Source organism: Misgurnus anguillicaudatus, chromosome 22 (assembly GCF_027580225.2).
Source record: "Misgurnus anguillicaudatus chromosome 22, ASM2758022v2, whole genome shotgun sequence".
NCBI classification, from domain to species: Eukaryota; Metazoa; Chordata; class Actinopteri; order Cypriniformes; family Cobitidae; genus Misgurnus; species Misgurnus anguillicaudatus.
This window is the reverse complement of record NC_073358.2, coordinates 34,516,495-34,539,683: the sequence shown is the minus strand read 5'-3', so window position 1 is coordinate 34,539,683 and position 23,189 is coordinate 34,516,495. Positions and strand designations below refer to the sequence as shown.

General features: G+C 36.6%; 2 protein-coding genes across 3 annotated transcripts in view; both read right to left on the bottom strand.

Annotated features, from left to right (window-relative positions):
* Positions 1 to 342: 342 nt before the first annotated feature.
* On the bottom strand, positions 343 to 16,220 carry man1b1b (mannosidase, alpha, class 1B, member 1b). Its single transcript, XM_055199276.2, has 14 exons — positions 15,879 to 16,220; positions 15,070 to 15,192; positions 14,878 to 14,986; positions 13,066 to 13,154; positions 12,769 to 12,917; positions 12,581 to 12,648; positions 12,268 to 12,447; positions 10,718 to 10,866; positions 10,287 to 10,475; positions 10,000 to 10,190; positions 7,197 to 7,317; positions 6,869 to 7,063; positions 3,598 to 3,729; positions 343 to 2,459 (listed from the first exon to the last, which is right to left on the bottom strand). Exons 2-14 carry the CDS (start codon positions 15,166 to 15,168, stop codon positions 2,253 to 2,255), a joined length of 1,878 nt encoding a protein of 625 aa, XP_055055251.1. The 5' UTR covers positions 15,169 to 15,192; positions 15,879 to 16,220; the 3' UTR covers positions 343 to 2,252.
* Positions 16,221 to 21,507: 5,287 nt separating this feature from the next.
* LOC129440148 (uncharacterized) overlaps positions 21,508 to 23,189 on the bottom strand; it is a 65,011-nt gene continuing 63,329 nt past the window's right edge. For both annotated transcript variants that reach the window (XM_055199278.2, XM_055199279.2), the window contains 4 exons: positions 22,134 to 22,187; positions 21,983 to 22,036; positions 21,820 to 21,873; positions 21,508 to 21,562 (listed from right to left, as the gene is read on the bottom strand). In XM_055199278.2, the coding sequence (XP_055055253.2) occupies positions 22,028 to 22,036; positions 22,134 to 22,187 (63 nt within the window). In that variant the 3' untranslated portion in view covers positions 21,508 to 21,562; positions 21,820 to 21,873; positions 21,983 to 22,027. The remainder of the gene's footprint in view (positions 21,563 to 21,819; positions 21,874 to 21,982; positions 22,037 to 22,133; positions 22,188 to 23,189) is intronic.

Below are 23,189 nucleotides of genomic sequence, written 5' to 3'. Positions count from 1 at the left end.
AGAGAATGGTTTATTAAAACTAAGTTATTGGGTTGATCTTTTACACATTTTCTAGGTTAATAGAAACACTGGGGACCCAATTATAGCACTTAAACATGGAAAAAGTCTGTCATGATATGTCCCCTTAAAAGTTATTTTCCCCATTTCAGATTATTATTTTTTTAATTTTAGGCACGGCTTTGGTGTATAAATTATTATTAAACCTTGTTGATCTGTCATATGCATGAAGCAGATGATTAAGATGATATTAAAACAATTGAGTGTGTAATAAAAAAGCTCTTAATTTTAAATAGGTTCCCTTTCATTTCTCAAAGTTAAAATGACACAAAGAAACATTTCACGGACTGTAATATAATCACAAGTGTTTATTCACAAAAAGATCAATTGTAAATAGCTATACATCAGGCATGAGATGATAAAAATAGCTTTAGATAAAAACAAATCTCAGGATTTAAAATAGACATTTCTCATCATTGCTCAGCATGGATTCAAAGGCACACGTGAAACATAACATCACACACAACACGACACTGACTAACCAGCTTATGCTCAGCCCTTAATCATCATCATCATAATCTGTAATGGCTACTGTACACACCACCTACACAAAACTTGGGCTAGATAAAAATAAGCAAAAGATTCGGCACGGTGAGATTTAAATTTTCAAACAATTTTTTTACATAATACATGTGATTGTTACACACAGTGGGTATATTCATAATAGTACAATAGATGATTAAAACAATTTGCCCCACCTATTATCAGTTGCCTTCAGACATTTTGTACACAAAAGAGCATTTATTTCCCCTCATTCCCCAAAATCAGCAGAGAAGAACGAACTTCCTGCGACAAAAAAAATTAATTGAAGAACTTTTAAGTTTCAAGAAAAAAGTAATCATAAAATCTCTTACCAAGTATTACCTACCCTACCATATGTTTAGCCAACAATTTTACACAACATGTCATAAGGTCATACAAAAATACTACTGACAATCACATCTGACGTAGGTCCCCTGATAAAGCGATAGAAGTACACTCTCAGAAATAAAGGTACAAAAGTTGTCACTGGGACAGTACCCTTTCAAAATGTTACACCTTTGTACCCAAAGAGTGCATATTAGTACTTCAAAGGTACATATTGGCAGTTCAAAGATACATGTTTGTACCTAAATGATACATATTAGGACCTTTTTTAAAGGGTACTGCCCCAGTGACAGCCTTGTACCTTTATTCTTGACAGTGTACATAATATAGACTCTTGATTTTTAAATATTGTGCTTGACTAACACTCCATTACAGTACTTACATTTCTACACAAAGATTATCTAATAACATAAGACCAAACTAAATATAAATGTGGAATAAGAATACAGGTTCATACAACCACCTGCTAGAAAACCTTAACATCAAAACTATATATTTCATATGTAATCATAATAATAAACCTTTTAACAAACACTGTACACAAAATGTACACAAAAATGGCAGTCAAATCCTTCACAGCAGGTTTAGTTTTAAGATCAAAAGAAATTTTAAAATAGTAAAATGCACAGAGAACCTTGGAATGTACAGTGCGTAAAGGATTTGCTTAATCATAAGTTAAATGATTTACACTAGACTGAATGCAGTCTCATCATTATTGTATTTGTTACCGTAAATCACAATTTATTAAAAAAAAAATTTACAAAGGAAAATAGTGAATAATCAAATAATGATAAAAGACCCCCTAAACCCCCCAACAACATAAACAGCAGCAGGTCTTTAATAAAAATACAAACACGAAAACCCCTATAAACATCATAAAGTGCTTGCAGTCCCTGTAATGTTTCACAGTATGAATGATGTTTGTTTGTCTGTGTGTGGGCTGAGAAGACTGCAAAATGCACACACTGATTCAGTGGGCTAAATGAGACATCATTTGTACCTCTCATACAGAGATCACATCTGCCTACTATCCACAATAACAACAGATGTGTGCTTTAAAATCAAGCAGCACAGACAATGCTTGAAAACCTTTGTTATTATCCTTTATAGAATAAATACAGTTACAGTCAGAAATTCCATTAACAGAAACATACAGACTGATCGTTTGTACTATTACATTGATTTTGTCATGGCTCTCATAAGCGTTTCAACTATAAAGAGAATTCCCGGTGTAGAAAAGGAGATATCAAAAGGACAGAGTAGGATCTGTGTGTGCTCATGGCCCTGAGAGAGATGTGTTTGGTTATGCATGTATGCCTGTGGGTCCATTACTCTTCGTCTGGCCATACGGGTAGAGGATGAGCCTCGGTGTTGAAGACATACTTGTCTAGGCTGATGAGGTTGGGGTCTTCCGAAAACAGCAGGTAAAAGTATTTAAGCGTCTCACCCAGAAAGAAGCTCTCCATTTTGTCTCGAGGGTTCGGATAGGCTGGGTCGCGAACGTTGTTTATGGACGTATAACCTCCGGTGGAAACCTGGCGGGAGAGGGACATTTACAGTGAGAATTCTTTCATTTGAAATGTGGATACGAACTGAATGCCGAAAGTGGTGTTTAGAAATACAGAGAGGGAAACTGTAAGCAAACACGGAAATGGAGCGAGACAAATGTTTGTATAAAGCGTAATATGAGAAGTCAAGTAGCAGCATATTTGACACAGGATAGTGCAGGATATGACAGTACAGTTTACATGTACTCTAAACATTGCAATCAGATTAAAATGTTCGTTTACATGCAATATAATCCAAACCAAACGTCAGGGTTGCCAGATTCGTCAAAACCAGCCTAATAGACATTCAAAACTAGCCCAAACGTTAAAACAGTTTAAAAGTACCCCAAATCTAAAATCAGCAAAAAAGCTGAGGACCTGGCAACGCAGCACACAGCATCTCTCCTCTATTTCACGCTTTATCTCTGAATAAATGTGCGAAGTTAAAGTTAAGTTAGAAAATGTCGTTCCTAAGACGTTTTCTGATATAGGTAAAGAAAACACTTTTCGCTGTTTTATTGCTTTATGTAATGATATGTTATGCAGAATGTACAGCCTTATTTACCTTAATAATGTGTGTTGCCATTGCCTTGCCATTGCATGTTTCTGTTACAAGAATCAAGTCATAAGTAAATCAGAGGTAAATATAAGACGTGACCTCAAGCATAGTTCTTCTGTGCATGTGTACAAGGTATTTTGCATCCGATTAAGAAAATACTACAATTCATGCGTTTACATGCTAACTTTTCTCCTGATGATCGGATCACAGATCAGGCTACCACCCCTTCGATACGATCAGAATTTGCATCCGATCGACCGCAATCGTATTGATTAAGGCGTTTACATGATGGCTTTTCAATCCGATTGAGCCATCAATACGATCACAAACGGATTATTTGGTTGCACGAATCATATCGAATGATACCACAATCAGGTTCTTGTTGGGTTTGTCCGTGTTTGCATGGGAAATTTATTCCCAAGTTTAACGAAAAAACACATCTACACCCTACTCCAAAAGCTAGACGGCATGACACTGGAAAAAATTCACTGGAAACAGTACGGCTTGCAAGAATTTGCATGTTGCAAAAAACATCTAAGGGTCAGAGAGAGCGATCAGGTCACACACCCTGGTGTATTTATTGAAGTTCTGTAAGATCTCCCAGCCCCACTGCTGATACTTCTTATCCTTGGTGAATCTGTACAAGTAGAAGAGGCTCTCCACAGTCTCTGGACGTAGAAGGTTGTGCCTGTCAGCAATCTGGATGAGATCACAAGATTATATAAACAATTTCATATTCAAATCCCCATCCAACAAAGCAACAAGATTCAATAATAATAATAATAATATATATATATATATATATATATATATATATATATATATATATATATATATATATATATATATATATATATATATATATATATATATATATATATATATATATATATATATATATATATATATATATATATATATATATATATATATATATATGTGTAAGGAATAATTGACGACGGGCCATTGAATTATAAGAAAATAATGCACACCAAGGTGGTAATGCACCGCAGGTGTGCATTATTTTCAAATAATTCAAAGGACCGGAGTCAATTATTCCTCCTATACCACGGTTACCACAAACATTGCTCTGGTGCCTATTTTTAAGACATTTAACAAGTTAGGTGTGCGGTTTACAGAAAAATAATCAACACCCATAGAACATTTCTCAGCCAATCAGAATGCAGCATTCAACAGACCCGTGGTATAAATATATATATATATATATATTATATATATATATATATATATATATATATATATATATATATAGCCACAGAAAAAAATTAAGAGACCACTCCAGTTTTGACTTTAATCATCATTTCTATTTTGACCATTTCAGTCCAGTATCTGTTGAATTTCAACAAAAGCAAACCTCGGGAGTGACACCCAACTGTTTTTAAAAATTGTTTTTAATTGTTACTAAAATACATGTAAAAGCATTAGTATTTTTGTTGAGAAATTAATTTGAAATTTTTATTTTTTCTTTGCAGTATTGAAGAACAAAAAACACTGCATCTTATTTTGTCCACATATTCCCCATTTCAATTTTCAGTAAAAAAATAAATGCAAATAAAACATCATATTTATTAAGAATTTTGCTGAATTTTTAAAGCATGAAACAAAAATTTATATTTTACTTAAACAAACCCATCAATAGTAAATCTAGAAAAACTGAAAGGGAAAATTAAAATGGTCTGGATTTTTTCTGCAGCAGTATACACATGAAGATTTTGGTTCCAAAACGTGATAAACACCATTTAAAAAAAAATGTTTCAGCCAAAATCAGTATTATATCAGGTCAGTATTTAAAAGTAAATTCTTAATTTTGTGCAAAATACAATATCCGCCATGTTATTCTGTCATCTTTTCTCCTTTTTCCCCCAAAACGCAATAAACGCCAGTCCTCCTTTTAAGCAGAATGCAATAAATCCGCTCAACAAATCACAGCGCACCATTCCACGTATTGTAAACAACAATGGCAGCACATTGAATACACGTAATCCTAGTTTTCCTCATCTTGTACTTCATGATCAACAAACAAACAAACAAAAACAAAATAATACTTTGATGGCATTGATAAACATGTGGTGGTTTTCTGTGACGGGCAAGAAACCTAAGCCATCAACATCTAATAATTTACGCAAGAGGCACTCGGGAGACGGAAAAATGCTGGTTGCTTGTCCCGAGAGCATCAATCTTCTGTCATGCTAACAATTCAGGGGATCTTATGAAAAACTTTCATTATTTTACATGAAGCCAACAAAAATCGAGGAGGACCAAAACAATTTACAGCTGATCGCTGTCAAAAAAGTTCAGCGACGACGTCCCAAGTATAACAGTAGCAATGACAGTTTTCTTAAAATGATAAAGTAAGTGTTTTGATTAATGCCATTAATGTTTTAATCAGTGTATACCACTAGTCAACTAAATGAATATAACATGGCAAAGATGAATGCATATTTATATATTGATTCAATAGATTTATAGTATTTTGAAAAAAAAAACTTGAACAACTGGAAAAAATAATATTTTAGCATCTTTAGGTTATAAAAACATAAAAAATTCTATGTTAAAGTTTGTAATAGAAGATAGTGGTTTTCATCTTGTCACTTTCTTGGTATAGACCGTTTCATCAGGTGCATGTGCGGTGATGCGATAAGCGTCTGGTCTGAACTTTACTTCCAGTTTCTGTTTGTTTAATGGTCTGACTAGTTGCTGAAACTGAACTCTTAAACAAATACCTTGTCGAAAATAACATATTTTTTGGGTTCCTATGTAATCTATGTGTTGTTTTTTGCTTGCTATATAAATTTAAGGAATAGTCTACTCGTTTTCAATATTAAAATATGTTATTACCTTAACTAAGAATTGTTGATACATCCCTCTATCATCTGTGTGTGTGCACGTAAGCGCTGGAGCGCCCTGCGACGCTTCGATAGCATTTAGCTTAGCCCCATTCATTCAATGGTACCATTTAGAGATAAAGTTAGAAGTGACCAAACACATCAACGTTTTTCCTATTTAAGACGAGTAGTTATACGAGCAAGTTTGGTGGTACAAAATAAAACGTAGCGCTTTTCTAAGCGGATTTAAAAGAGGAACTATATTTTTTGGGAGTACTTTGACTCGCCTGAAAAGTCCGCTCCCCTTCTCCCTCTCATAATGGGAGAGGGAGGGTGTTACTGCGCCGACTCGAAGTACTCCCAAAAGTGCTATTACACCATAAAATGTAGCTCCTCTTTTAAATCCGCTTAGAAAAACGCTACGTTTTATTTTGTACCACCAAACTTGCTCGTATAACTACTCGTTTTAAATAGGAAAAACGTTGATGTGTTTGGTCACTTCTAACTTTATCTCTAAATGGCACCATTGAATGAATGGGGCCAAGCCAAACGCCACTGAAGCATCGCAGCGCGCTCCAGCGCCCACGCGCACGCACACAGATGATAGAGGGATGTATCAACAATTCTTAGCTAAGGTAATAACATATTTTAATATTGAAAATGAGTAGACTATTCCTTTAACTACTTTAAAAGGACTTTGTTATTTGTTCTTTGTGAGGACCACGAAAGCCGCTTGTTTATGCTGAAACCGTCTATAGAAAACAAGTTTTACCGAAAATAGTCAAAATGGATTTATTATGTTTTGGAACCAAACTCATATATATAACAAAAATTTAGATACAGCACATTCATAAAAATTTGTTGCTATGAAAATTCATATTTTAATGGTGGATCCACTAAAAATGTTATCAATGGCAATTACAAATAGAAAACAGAGTCTGCCAACATAGAGTAGAGACAAAACAAAAAGGTCTTACTGAGACTGAGCTCACCTTTACATCTACATCTTTTGTGCTGCCGTCATGCATGTTGAAGTGAACTATCTCTGGGCTCAGACCCGTCTCCATCTGAACGTACATCTGGTAACAAGTTTCGATCAGTTGTTTTGCCAGCTCCATGTGGTCGGCAGGAAGACCGTGATGTGCTCCCAGTGCTAGTGTGCCAGGCAGGAAACATACCAAGTGGTCCTGCAAAAGAAAGGTAACCACATAAGCTACAGTATATAGCGATGATTGCAGATCTCCTTATCAACAAGATACATATTTGCCCCTTCCAAATTTCAGAATTATATTTCTATTAATTTAAGAGATGGTTATATACCATTTTGGGACTCAACTGTCCATGGGTCAACTCTCCAGCAAACGTGAGGCCTAGAGGAGTAGTCTTTCTCAGCAGGTTCTTCTTTATCCCCTCCACAGCCTGCAGATAGTCCTCCAGCAATCTGAAACATAATTATAAACTAAAATCTAAACCCATACCACCATACTGAATATTTGTTGTGTAAACTATTGGCCTTTACTTTAGGACCCAGACTTATGTTAATGTTAAACAGGATGCTCGGGATGCTTTATTATCTTGCAGCACAGCTTGTTTTTTACGGATGAGGGCAAACTATTTATTTTGGTATATGCCTAATTTCGCTAGTGATACATTTGCACAAAAACACAGCAAAGTTTGACTGATATCAACTACAAAAGACATGAAAACAACATGACACTTTCATCCTTTTGCAACTATACCATCATCTCTGTTTGAAACACAAAATTGCAGGTTACATTATGTAGATATCATTATGTGGGTTAAAGACAGATGATGTGAAACGTACATTTCCCACAACATCATACTTTGACAGCTTACTGTTGCGGATATAGGTAAGGAGTTTTTATGTAGATGGGTCATTCTACAAAAAAGGTGGAAATGCTTGTCCCTTGCTTTGCAGACCCCTTTATCATTTAATTTAACCCAATAATCCCATAATGATATACCTTTAATAAATATAGATTGTCCTTAACATGATGAGAGAGTTTAATAATGTACTTTTCTTTTTTCCTTTTTTTAAACTTTTTTTTAAATGTCTGGCCCTGAAAATTGCCCTGTCCCTTTGATCATACATGGAAGTTGAACTGTGTACTTATTATTTAAAACCATGTTTTTATATAAAACAAATCTAATTTACATTTACCTTTAACCCTCTATGAACTTACTACAACACTGAAATGGTAAAAAATACACTATTAATATGAATAATATCAAATAAACATTTGTCCCCCAAATTTATGTCATTAGTGTTACCCTACCCAAAGCACTTTTATTTTGAAACAATGCATCAGCTCTTTGAAGTTTTTCTTGGGGCAAGAGTTTAGTGGAAGAAGTGCAGTGGAGGAAGGCAAAAGGTTTGTGAGATGTCTTACCTTATTTGTCTAAAATATCATGATATATCTAAGAATTTTGAGATAAGATTTTTTGGATGTCATTAGTGTTACTCTTTTTTTTATAGCTGGGAGTGTTAAGATCTTTATATAAAAATACATTATACTGAATAAGTATGTGATTGTTACATCTCTAATAAAATGGCACATGGCTAATGGCAGTCATTTTGTTAAAATATTAGTTTTTTCTGTAAATTGTCCATTGGTGTTACCATCATTGGTGTTACCGTCATTAGTGTTACTTCTCTAATGAGTACTTTTTATATTCTAATTTTGTCATTGGTGTTACATTGTGTCATTGATGTTAAACCAAGTTTTGGTGTTATGAATGTATTTTCTTGTACTTTCTAGTAATTTTTCTCCGTCTTTTCTTGCTGTTATCATTCCTCTACTACTCAACCTTTAACTAAATACAAAAGCTGTAATGAGAAAAAAATATTTAGTATCAACATTAATGTTGTTTAAATAACAGTAACACCAATGACAAATAAAGGACTCATGGATTCTGTATTAAAATGTATTAAAAAGTTAAAAATAGATTAAGCTCCCCGCTTTGCGGATTCATAGATTTGACAAGTTAATTAATGCCATTAAAGAAGTTTTGGGTATATTGAAAGAAGTTAATTTAAGCAAATTTCCATCACCCGAATTCCACCTTTTCTGTAGAATAACCCAGATGCTCAATAACTGAGTTTTGCTTTTTTGAAAACCAAAACATAACAGATAGCAGCTTTTTTATCATAAATATGCATGGTTGGCCAGAAAAGACCTGTGACCTAGCGGACAATAGGATTTATTGGAACACTTTAATTTATTTAACTTGCAAAACACAAGTCAATTTAATCGTGCTTGTTCTCATGGAAAGGGGTTGTGGGTTATGTGCTGCCAAGGCATGGGCCGGTTACCGGTTTCAAGGTATACCGAGGTTTTAAACAGTCAAGGTTTCAAAACCAATAAATGTTCTGTGATACCTTTTTCAAGGTATGAACTGTGTTTATTCAAAATTCAATAAATCATGATTGATTTGATGTTTAGATTTAATTTACATTACGAAAATATTATATATTTTTGAAAGCATATTATAATTTAAAGGCTTTATTTTTATCTGGCATTTTAAAATAACACATTTTATTGTTGCAATGACAATACCACAACACTTGAAACCGTGGTATTTTTGCTAAAGGTTATCATACCACCAAAATATTATACCGGCCCATGCCTAGTGCTGCCCGAGTCTGACCATGCCATACCAAAACCATTTTGTTTGAAGATAACAGCACTCAACAAGAACTTGACTCTGTCTCCTATGAAACTTCATCATAGAAACAATCCTTAGCCGTAGGGGTGCTGTTTGATCTTATTTAAAGTGAAATGTTTGTCTATGTGAAGAAACTCTCAAGTGTAGGCGTGAAATTATTCAGTACGCCCACATGAGGTTGACCAGTGGACGATTATAAAATTTAAATTTAAAAAGCAGACACCTCAGGCAATGAGTTGCTCTGCGCTTTTATCCGTGCCGCTGCAGTGCAGTCTGGATTAAGCACTTTTGTATCACGCTAACCCTTAAGTGTTTTCAATGCCAATGCTGAAACAAACTCATGTTCAAGTCACTTTGACATGTAGGTTACAGAACAGTGTGCCTAATACAGGACAATGAACAATCTGGATAGATATACAGACAGAGAGATACTCACTCTTTCTCATTCTTGCCTCCCTGAATCCACTGCTTCAGCAGGTACTCGTAGTAGCTGTCTGCCCTGGCTCCCAGCGTGTATATGCCCTGGTGGGTAAACTGCCCGTTGTTGGTATTGATGAACATGGGTACTAAGCCATCCTGCTTCCCATCCAGTTTATGGACCCGTCTCATCACCTCCATCACTGCCAGCTTGAAATGATGTAATAAAGTGTACATCAACATGACAGTAGGTATTGGGACAGCAGGCTTGTGCATTAACCCTTAATAAAGAAAACCTTTCCTGACCTTGAATTTGGGGTCTCCTGTGAGTCGGCTGAGCTCTCTGAACTCTAGCTGAATACTTGTGACCTCAGCCACGGTGCTGTCTGAGGTCCACCGAGGCGGGTGTGCCGTCCCCTTTCCGATATTCACATCAGAGTAAGGGATTTTAGATGGCGTGTTGAAGGCGGGCATCAGTCTAGAGCCAATATCTTTCTGAAAATGATTCAACAGACAAAATAGTGCCAATTCACCAGACTATAGTAACAGGACAGAATGAAGCTCTGTTCTCTGGGGGTTTAAATGGACAGACTCCAGCACTTTCTTCAGAATGCTGATGCTTAGAGAAAATAAATGGGTTTCGTGAATGAATACCAGGACAAGACAGAGAGAAGTAGACAGAGTGATAGCATATAAGTTTCTTCTCTATATCACCCCACCCACTATCTTCTCCTTACAGCTTTATCCAGGAACATTGAGTCTCCAGTCAGATGGTAAGTGCTCAGCAGGCCACCCAGGATACGAATGGTGCTCTCAAACAGATTTACTTCTACGTCCTTATCGAAGGACAGTTCTTTGGCCACCCATTCCCTGGCCTCTGCAAACTCTGTCAACAACATTTGAGTAAATAAAAAAGTAAACAACAGAATAAATAACTTCATGAAAAAAATCAAAAAATAAACAATTCAAGCAAAAGCAGCTAAAGGTTAAAGATGGGAGGTATGGCCATGCTGAGAGGCCATGCATAATTGTTTAAAGCCACAATATGTAAGATTTTTCTAATAAAATATCAAAAAAAAAAAAACCAACAACAACACTTGCACGGTATGATATATTTCATGGAGTGTACTTACATTATTCCCAAAAATTTGTATATCCAGAGAAATTCCTATTTTAAATAATGGCTCGTCCCTTGTCTCACTTATAATTGTCGCCCTTTTAGTGATTTAAAGAGACACTCCACTTTTTCTGAAAATAGGCTCATTTTCCAGCTCCCCCAGGGTGAAACACCCGATCTCTATCATCCTGGAATCCATTCAGCCGATCTCCAGCTCTGGTGGTACCACTTTTAGCATAGCTTAGCATAATCCACTGAATCCGACCAGACCACCAGCATCGCGCAAAAAAAATAACCAAAGAGTTTGGATATTTTTCCTATTTAAAACTTGACTCTTCTGTAGTTACATCATGTACTAAGGGCGACGGAAAATAAGAAGTTGAGATTTTTTTAGGCAGATATGTCTAGGAACTATACTCTCATCCTGGCGTAATAATCAAGGACTTTGCTGCTGTAACATGGCTGCAGCAGGCGCAATGATATTACGCAGTGCCAGAAAATAGTCCCCTGCTATTGAAAGCTACCAAGGGGACTATTTTCAGGTGCTGCGCAATATCATTGTAAAAAAATATTGAAACTATTTGGTTATTTTGGAGCGCGACGCCAATGGTCCAACGAGACTCAATGGACCACGCCAAGCCACGCCAAAAGTGGCACCACCAGACCAGGAGACCGGCCGGATGATTTCCAAAACAGTAAAAATCAAAACTTTAGGGGAGTTGGAAAATGACCCTCTTTTTTTTTAAAGTGTCCCTTTAAAATCCGTGCTATCCTCAGTTTTCCGGTTGTAAAAACTATGGCAACATGAGTGGACCATGTGGATATGGTGGGTATACGGCATCAAACACACAGCTGTTGTGCCTTGCAGCTGATTCATTAGGATGTCATAAAATTTCATGTGATTAAATGTACAGGGACAAAAACATTCATTTATTACCTCATCCATGAACATGATTAGCAAATTCCATCAGTGTCTTGATGGTGAAATAGCAACCTCTAGTGGTAAAAATCCTACATATTGTGCCTTTAGTATAACTTTTCCCCTTATTTCTAATGTACGTATCCTAATTATATTATTATTGTAAACAAATGTAAAAGAAATGCAACTTCCCCCAGTGACAGGGACTTTAACTTTCCCAGGAATAAAAGTTAACGGCAAAATTTAATTACCTTCTTTTAGACCCAAGATCCACATAGTGTCCAGAGCATCAATCAGAGTTAGCCCAAGTCCAAACCACTCTCCATATGATTTAGAGACGGGTTTGAGCTCATCGTGACCCCAGGCGAAGTCTTTGTAACCCTTCCAGGCATGTCTAAATGCTTCCCTTACAGCCTCAAGCCTGCTCTCAGCTGAAACCAACAAAAATACAAGAAACAGCTGGGTAAGGCAGATACTTGAGAAACATATTTAGAAAGTACTGATATATTTGGCAACTTCCTGTTCTAAACTGAAAGAAAACCATGTAATTTCAAGTGAACTCACCAAGTGCTAATAAAGATGGGTCTGCGTGGTTTTCAAACGCTTGTTCTTGGTCTATTACCTCTCCATGCCTATACATATACAGGAAACAAAAAAACATAAACCCTTCCATACTGTGTTGTTTATACACAGATTGTGTATAAAACGGCTGTATATGGCATTTCTGTGACAGTAGATGCTGAAAATCGAACCTAACAATTGGCTTTTCTTCCTCAGATCCTTTATCCACATTCTTCAGATTTGGTCCATGATTTTCTTTCTCCAAAAGACCAGACACATTCGTTTTGCTTTGTAAACGGTTTTGCAAGACAGGTGGTCCACGTCTACGATAGCCCTTTTTCTGTTTTTACAAATAGAAAAAAAACACACCAATGCCACAAAATGCAAAAACCAGCACAAAGCCGTGACCGAGTTTTAAGAGTAACCTGACAGTTCAAGGTTGCAGGCTATCCAAAAATGTAGGCAATAAACAAATGGGTCACACTTACCTCAGAGGGCATCTCCGGAAGAATGGCCTTGTACTCATTTTTCAAGTCCAAAACAAATGTCTGTTTTCCATCCTCGCCATTTCCCCCATCTGCAAAAATGAGCACATGAGATGTCAATAATAAACCATGATACAAACAGAGATTTAAAGGGACAATATGCAAGACTTGAACATATCCCAAAATAGCCTAGTGGTTGATGAGTTGGGCTTGTAACCTGAAGGTCCACTTTTCGAGTCTCACGGCTGGCAGATTGCGACCGTGGTGCCCTTGAGCAAAGCACCTTAACCCCAGTTGCTCCCTGGGCAGCGCAGGAATAGCTGCCCACTGCTCCGGGTGTGTGTGTTTACGACTTGCAGTGTGTGTTCACAAAGAACAAGCCTTTATTTCTTTTGGAATTTTATATTAAAATAGTAAATACTATTATTATATATCACAAAAATATTTTCATGTTAAGTTAGATTGCCATTTGACACTCTCTCTGACCCTTTGGGGTTGTTCACACAAGACTTTAAATATTAGGGATGGGGATTTTTCAGTAATTAAAAATATTTGTCATTTAAATGATGTTAATTAAGACATATGTTTATATATGAAGAGTTTTGTTCCAAAACGCGATAAACACCATTTAAAAAAAAAAGTTACCCCCAAAATCAGTATTGTATCAGGTCAGTATTAAAAAGTCACTTCTTTATTTTACGCAAAATCCAATATCCGGCGTGTTATTCTGTCATCTTTTCTCCCTTTTATTCCAAACCACGAGAAATGCCAGTCCTCCTTCTCTGCAGAATGCAATAAATCTGCTTAACCAATCACAGCACACCATTCCACGCATTGTAAACAATAATGGCACCGCTTTGAATACACACCGAATCTTAGTTTTCCTCATCTACTTTGTACTTGGTAATCAACAAACAAACAAAAACAAAATAATACTTTTGATGGCATTGATAAACCTGTGGTGGTTTTCTGTGGCGGGGAAGAAACGTAAGCCATCAAATTCGAATAATTTACGTGAGAGACGGCTGTTGCTTGTTCTCACACAACAGCATCAAGCTTTTGTCATGCTAACACATTGACCCCAACGGATCTTATGAAAAACTTTCCATTATTTTACTCAAAGTCAACAAAAATCGAGCAGGACCAAAAATATTTACAGCTGATCACTGTCAAAAAAGTTTGGTGACGACGTCCCAAGGATGACAGCAGCAATGAAGGTGTTCTTAATATGAAAATGTAAATGTTTTGATTAAAGGTGGGGTGCATGGTCTCTGAAAGCCAATGTTGACATTTGAAATCACCTAAACAAACACGACCCACCCCAATAGAATCTGGACCTTCTTTTGATAGACCCACCCCAAACATACGCAATCCAAACAACAATGTTGGTTAGTAGACGTGCCCCAAGTGTGTTTTGGTACTCGGCCCGACTCCCTTTTCCAAAGTGTTTTTCAAAAATCATGCACCCCGCCTTTAATGTTAATTTTTTAATCAGTGTACACCACTAGTCAACTAAATGAATATAACATGGCAAAGATGAATGCACATTTATATATTGATTCAATAGATTTATAGCATTTTTAAATGGTATAGATTTATTGCATTTTGCACAAAATAATTTTCATAATAAATCAAAATCAAATTATGGATTTTAACTTTTAATGTTATTATAACCTAAAGATGCTATGTGAAAGTTTGTAACAGAAAATAGTGGTTTTCATCTGGTCACTTTCTTGATATAGAAAACACATTTTTACACAAATAAAAAAAAGAGGATTGCGTTTTGGAACCAAACTCTTCATTTATATATCTCACCTCTCCAGTGTTCTATGAGAGTGGGAGATGTTGCTATTCCACAAACAAGCAGCAGCATCAATGTAAACAGGATCAGGCTACGCTGCAATCTGGACAGCTGCTTCCATCTCTGGAGACAAAATATAAAGAAACAGTACAATAACAACTTCACATCTTTACAAATTACCGTCATTAAGATGAAGAAAATCTCACCCTCCAGCAGGACTGCCGGCGCCACTGCTTGGCGTTCGTGTAACCGACACTGTCGCCCAGAGTCAGAGACACAAAATCCCTCTTCGATGGCGGGTGCATGTTTCCTTCATAAACTCAATGTGTCTGTGTACATAGAGAAACACAAACTGCGTCTAAAAATCTAGAGACATGCCTGCAAATACAGCATTGATGTGCTGACTCTGGTGTCCGAAATGCTAAGTAAGCTGTTGACTAGATGCCTCTGTGCTGTGTACTAAACCTGTCAGGCTGGTCTAACTGACAGTGGCTGTGCGTGTGGGCAGCAGATGGACACTGACAACAGCAAAGTATTAACGTTACGTTTCAGTCGGTTATAAACGTTTTAACAACATATACCAATTGTAAAGTATTTTGATTATTTAAAATTGATATATAGTCCGACATAAAGCCCAATTTTGATTTGCAGAGCACGTCAAAAACTCCATCTTAACATCATCCAGACCCTGATAATAATCCAAGTCATAGTATTCCCAACAACAAGTGTCAGAAAACGCCACAGGTTTTATCATACTGTAGTAACCATGGTTTTGTATTACCATAGTTTTTTACTAAAAATCACAGTTAAATCATGGTTACTGTACTTAAAAAAAACATAGTTAATTTTCTTATGCGAGAAGAATCTGCGTCTGGCATAACTAACTTTTAAAATTGTTTATTGATTTTTTGGACACATCTCAAATGTCTCGATTGAGTAAATGAATAAAACTAACATTAGGTGTAGAATTAACAATACCCGCCAATGCGCATGCTGTTATGAATAATTCATTCACCTCTTTCTCTCTCGCTGGAGAACGACCAGCCTTGATGATTCAGCGGTGTGATGCGCAGCTCTGATCGGCTCAGGATCTCACGACAGTCCGAGGCATTACGGAAGGGCCTACAGCTCACCACTGATCAGTCACAGAAATCTTACCCGACTCATGATTTACCGAAAATAACACGCGACTGTTCCGAAACGACTCGTTTCAAACACTCCAAGACTGAACTTGGCATGTTTCAGTCATGTTCGCAGCTGGCATGTCAAGTAATCCTAGAGAAGAGTAGATACAACCAGCTGTGGAAATACGTGTGTATCAGACCGAGTGACTTGTGGATTTTTCAGCGATTCCCACAGAGGGCGCCAGACACAACACAATCTGCGTGTCAATAAAACTCAGTGACCTAAAAACTCGATTCGGTGCAATTAACCGAAAATCGACAAATAACAGTAACCAAATACGTATGAACTCACTGCAGTAACCGAATAGCATACTATAAAAAGAATTTATGACTTAATTGTCACACGTATAAACACATTTAAATCCCTAACACAATACATTTTCAGACTAGAGCTTTTAATTGTTTTAAAGTAATTAATTAAAGGAGACATTTCACAAGACTTTTTAAAAATGTAAAATAAATCTTTGGTGTCCTCAGGGTACATATGTGAAGTTCTAGCTCAAAATACCCCATATATAATTTATTATAGCATGTTAAAGTTGCCACTTTGTAGCAAATAAGCTGATCTCTGCACTTAATGGCAGTGCTGTGGTTGGATAGTGTAGATTAAGGGGTGGCATTATCCCCTTCTGACATCACAAGGGGGGCCAAATTTCAATTACCCTTTTCACATGCTTGCAGAGAATGGTTTACCAAAACTAAGTTCCTGGGTTGATCTTTTTCACATTTTCTAGGTTGATAGAAGCACCGTGGACCCAATTATAGCACTTAAACATGGAAAAAGTCAGATTTTCTTAATATGTCCCCTTTAAATGTTTTTTTTTTTAATTTTTAATGCAAAAAAAATGTTATTCCTGTTCTGAAGCTGATGAATTCAATTATGCAAGCTATGTAAATTATATTTAAAAACGCAAGATAAACAGTACATCAAAGGGGCCAAAACAAGTGGCACATGTGAAATTTGTGTGTGCCAATAGCTTTAAATGGTGCATGTGCACTCTCTAAAAATGGCTGGGTTATTTTTGACCCATAATGGGTAAATATTGTACAGAACACATGCTGGGTTAAAACGACCCCATGCTTGGTTAAAATGACCCAATGTTGGGTTGTTTTTATGCAACCATGAGGTATAATAACCCAACATTTGGGTTAAAACAACCCAGCATTGGGTCAATTTTAACCCGGCAGTGTGTTCTGTCCAGTATTTGCCCATTGTGGGTCAAAAATAACCCAGCCATTTTTAAAGTGCAAGTTTAGAGTCAGTTGCAATGCACAAATTTTAAAACTGCTAATAATCCATCTACTTGCTGTAAAATTATACACTTTTACATTTCCCTGTATTTATCCATCCTGCACCTACAGGGGTCCTACAAAAACAAATCAACACATTTGGTTTTCTTTCAGGTCATTTTTATTAAGGCAACCACATTGCAGAATCTGCAATAAAAACATTTAACCACATTGTTTGCAATGAACTAGTATACAATGAGCTAAATTGGGACTTTGCTTTAACAAATTTTTGTGACATTCTTTAAAAGTGTCACTATATAATTTATTAATTCATTTACATTTAGCAAATTACATTGGATACATCATAAACAATGTTCCCACAACAACTGACCACACCTAGCTGTTTTCCACTATTCCATTGTTTTCTGTAATCAGTCTGATGTGTTGACATGCAGTGCCTGATATGCAGATTGGTGGCACATTGTCCAAATAGTACAAAACGGATGACAGACATCACAGTGCTTTTTATCATAAGGTGCAACAAAACCTGAATTAAAGGGTTTTTTAGGGAAGTTATGATTTGTGGGATGTAAGTTATAACACGACAAAACTAACAAATCTATGACATTATATAAATAAACAGTTATTTGAACATTTAACAGAAAATAAGCGTTGTAAACAAATATACAGTACAACTTCTCATAAGAAGCCGTGCACCAAATTACTGTTGCCGCTGGACAACAAATCAGTTTATTTTACAAACCGAAGTTGAAATAAAGACTTCATATGGAATCTCCATTCCTACAGCAGATGGAGTAGAGTTGAGTTCCTGATCATGGAGAACAGACTTTCTCCTTTTCTCAGTTTGTCCTTAGCTCTGTTTTCTCAGCAGAAAACTCTGCACAGCAACAGTTTTTGTGTTCTAGCTGAAGCAGACGTGTCCTATAGTAAACTGAAACTCGTCTGTCATGTCACTATGACCAAATAAAGCCAGGTCTCTGATGGGTAAAAGCTCCAGGTCTTCAGTCTCAAACTGGAATACAGACTCCCGAGGCCCTGTGTCCAACCCACCTGTAGGCTAAAACATGATGGATTAAAATAAAGAATGCAATTGTTAAAAAAAATTCAATCATTTACATCACACTTATTCTGTAGTTCACATACCTCACAATCTCGAAAGGTTCCCAAAAAGCTCTGTTTTCTTGAATCTGCAAGGAACTTAATCTCTCTCTCGCTGGAACCCTGCTGGCTGTTCGGCTGGCAAGAAAACGTTATGTTCTGCTTTGCAATCTTGCTGTTTAATCTCAGGAACCTCATCTGTACCACACCAGTCCCTGTGTAATCAAACTATAAAAAGAATCTAATTTACTAATGAAAAGCACAGATTTGTCAAACTGTGACATCCCATCTTAAATCTCATAATCTGACTATACACTCACCTAAAGGATTATTAGGAACACCTGTTCAATTTCTTATTAATGTGTTTATCTAATCAATCACATGGTAGTTGCTTTAATGCATTTAGGGGTGTGGTCCTGGTCAAGACAATCTCCTGAACTCCAAATTGAATGTCATAATGGGAAAGAAAGGTGATTTAAGCAATTTTGAGTGTGACATGGTTGTTGGTGCCAGACGAGCCGGTCTGATTTTTTCACAGTCCGTTTAGTTCCTGGGATTTTCACGCACAACCATTTTTATGTGGCAGTCCTGTGGGCGAAAATGCCTTGTTGATGCCACGGCCTATCTGAGCATTGTTTCTGACCATGTCCATCCCTTTATGACCACCATGTACCCATCCTCTGATGGCTACTTCCAGAAGGATAATGCACCATGTCACAAAGCTCAAATCATTTCAAATTGGTTTCTTGATCATGACAATGAGTTCACTGTACTAAAATGGCCCCCACAGTCACCAGATCTCAACCCAATAGAGCATGTGGTGGAACCGGAGCTTCGTGCCCTGGATGTGCATCCCACAAATCTCCATCAACTGCAAGATGCTATCCTATCAAGATGGGCCAACATTTCTAAAAAATGCTTTCAGCACCTTGTTGAATCAATGCCACGGAGAATTAAGGCAGTTCTGAAGGCGAAAGGGGGTCAAACACAGTATTAGTATGGTGTTCCTAATAATCCTTTAGGGGAGTGTATATTAGGAGCATTATCAATTATTTCAATCTGTGACATGACCTTACTCAGTCAATATATAAAAGTTAGATATAAATGTTATACCATAGCCGAGTTTTTACAGACAGGGTCACATTTAGGTTATTTGTTCTTGCCTGAAACATACCTGAAAGCCACCATCTTTAGAGCTTAGCCATGTAAAAGAATCTGGCCTGGTGTCTCGGAGCCAAGGTCTCATGGGTACCTGAAGAAACAGGGAGGCATCTTATTAACAACATTATAATAATAATACAAACAAAGCTTAAGCTGATTAAGCTGATCAAGTGTCTGCTTACCTGCGGCTGCATAGGTGGCAAGCACGTTTGTCCACCTGAACTCAAGTTGCAGTACACCAGGAAAGCATCAGCAGAACTTCCCTGATTCGGGTCGATGTAATACATTCCTGAGACAAGCAGTGAAACATAATCTTTTAACAAATCACAAAACAGTCAGGTCTATAAGGTGACAATAATATCCATAAGATTCTGACCACTAGAAAAGTTAGGATAAGAAAGCATCAACTCCAAGCAGGTGGTAGCTGGATGCTCTTTAGTTCCATCTGGAGGATCAATGAAGAATCGCAGGTCTCGCTGAAGGGCTTCAAGCAGCGTACTAATAAGTGGATAATTGGGCTTGTCGGACAGGAACGTAAGGTCCTGTTTTGTGTGAAAAAAATACATTAACATCCTTGGTTTATATTAAAATAAAACTTGTAAATAATCAATTAATCCTATGCAAAGTATGTTACCCAGTCTGTAAAAACCAGCTACGGTGATTTTCTAAATAAAATCATACTACATGGTGTAGAGAAAATTCTGTGAAAAATAACCTTGATATCTTTAATATGTCAAAGATTGAAATTAATGACTAAGGCTATGTCCACACGAAGTCGGTGCATTCCCTATCCGATCATTTTTTTTCCTTGTTCTAAAAAAAGAATCCGTAAACACGAAACCACTGAAACCGACTGAAAGCGGTGTTGTATATATGCCGGACCAGTATGGGGCGCTGTAATTCTGCCACAGATATACACTATACACGGAGAAGAAGACTTTGAGCATGCGCATAACCAACGTATGGTGTTGTCCATTATCGCTTGTTGGTCACCACAATTGCATAAAAGCAATAGATTGTGCTGTAATAAAGCTAGTAGGCTTTAGTAGCTTCTGTAGCACGAACACAATCACGTAGTCCGCCGTTATTTTTGTTGCTGTTACGTGTGACGCTTCCGACACGTGATGCGATGACGTTTTCGCTTCACAAAATATACGGATTGGCTGTACAGATGAAACCGCATGGGTGTCGGTTTCAGATTTATCCACTTTAGGACCCGGTTTCAAAAAATAGCGGATTCAGTCTCCCAAAACGCCGGATCCGTGTGGATGAAACGCCAATACCCCAATACGATAACAAATTTATACGTATACAGTGATACGCGTCTCCGTGTGGACAGCCCAATCAAACCTCGATACCTCAAATCTCATTAAGACTTTTTTCCTGTATTTTACTGTCATATTTTTCAATCTGAAAATAGTCACCTACTTTTAACTGAGTCAGTGTTAGATTTAGATTTCCTGGTGGCCCGGGAGGACCCGGTGGGCCCTAAAACAAATAACAGAGTTAAAGTTAATACAGCTCAGAGATAAACAATTAAGTTAGCATTAGCATATAAGTGCTGTCAAACTCACAAGAAGTCCCCTCTGTCCTTTTGGTCCAGGAAGACCTGAATATCCTTTTAACCCCTACAGTTATAAAGTGCCCAATTTGAAACAAACACATCATCATCATCAATTACATGAAGGTTAATCAGATATGACAACTATGCATAAACTACGGATACCTTTTCTCCAAACAGACCCTGTGAAATAAGGAAATAGATTGAATTAAATCTTTTATTCAGTATTACAGGTGTATTATAGTGTCTAATGATGACTATCTTATAAAGGTCTTAACTTTCTTTAACTTAATGTTTAGTGTAGTTTAGTGCAGTTTTTTCTAGAACAGATCTTTTAATTATCATAATTTTATGTTCTTCAATAGAGAAGACCAGATAATGATAACTTACAGGCATCCCTGGTAGACCTGGTGACCCTCTATGACCCGTTGGGCCAATATCCCCCTAAAAAAATACATAAATTACTCCATATTCTACAATTTTAAAAAGGGTTTCCCCCCAGTCTGGCTGTTTGGTTCCACAAACAACATTAAACGTCCACAAAACCTTTATGTTGCACAAACGGTAAGAAAGAAATGGTTCTGTTAACAACCTTTGACTATATTGCTGCAAAGAACTCATTTCGAATTTCAAAGTGTACATCCAAATAGTCTCATTATACTGTATATGAAATATGTACAGTACATGTATAACCAAGTCACCTGCTCTCCCTTTGTTCCATCTCTCCCCTTCTCCCCATGCAAACCCTGCTCCCCCTGAAACAAAACAATACAGACGCAAAAACACCAAGTACAGACAATTACTCCCTCTCTTTTAAAATGATTGTTAGGGTTTTTAGAATTTAGTTTTAATGAATGCAAGTACCTTTAGTCCATCCCTTCCCAGAGGACCAAGTGGCCCTATGTCTCCCTATTCTCCCTATAGACAGAAAGAAGATCAAGCTTCAAGGTTCTCAGTTTGTGCATTTTGTCTAACTACTAGTTTTACCATGACAATTCCAGAGTAATCCCCATACCTCAAAGCCTTTTTTACCCATCTCCCCTTTCTCACCCCGGATGCCCGGTAAACCCTGAAACAATACAGAGCAATCTTTGTGTTATGTTCATGCAGACCACATAAACATTTGTAGAGTTTAAGATATTTAAAATTGAACCCTTATGTGTTGTTGGGTTTTTTTTTAAGTCTTAATTTGGCCACAACTTCCTCTGTGTTTCAGCAAATGGAATGATTTTTGGTGACAAATCATATATTTACACATATTTTGAGAAAATATATTGAAAATTCAAAAAACACACCGTGGGTAAATTTACTACCCTTTCATGTTGTTAGTGGATAAAACATCCACTAAATTAAATGGCTGTAAAAATTATCAGATTAAAAATTATTTTTTTGCATTAATCTGTTAATCAACCTCAGTACTGATCAGAACCACCAAATCTTTCCATGATTTTAGCTTTTTAATTGTCAAGTTCATAAGTGATATCACTGATTTGGGGGGAAAACACAAAATGACTAATTTTCAATATAAAAAGTATTTAACCTTTTTCACAGTCTTGGGCATGTCAAAGATTAGTAAAAACATTGGCTTTGATGCATTTTTAGTTTTTGTGTACTGTAGCATCAGTTTTTATTTTTTTCTCCTTCATTTATTGTTAGTGGCTGTTTTTGCCCCATTGAATTCCATTATAACGACATTTTTTGATTGCAAAGCCATGACACCTTATTATCATGCATTTTTGAATGTTGGTGGTTTTTCCTTTTGCAAAGAGGTTAAAATTTGTAACTAATAATCTTTGACATGCCCAAGACTGTGAAAAAGGTAAGAACAAATTCAGTCCACAATCATTTTATATTAAAAATCAGTCATTTTGTGTTTTTGTCCCCACAATGACACCACTTATGAAATTGGCAATTAAAAAGTTATAATCATGGATTTTTTGTAGTTTTGATCAGTACTGAGGTTGATTAACAGATTTATGCAAAAAAAAATATATATTTATCTGATACATTTTTACAGCCGTTTAAATGACTGGATGTTTTCACCCACTAACAACACGAAAGGGTAGTGAAT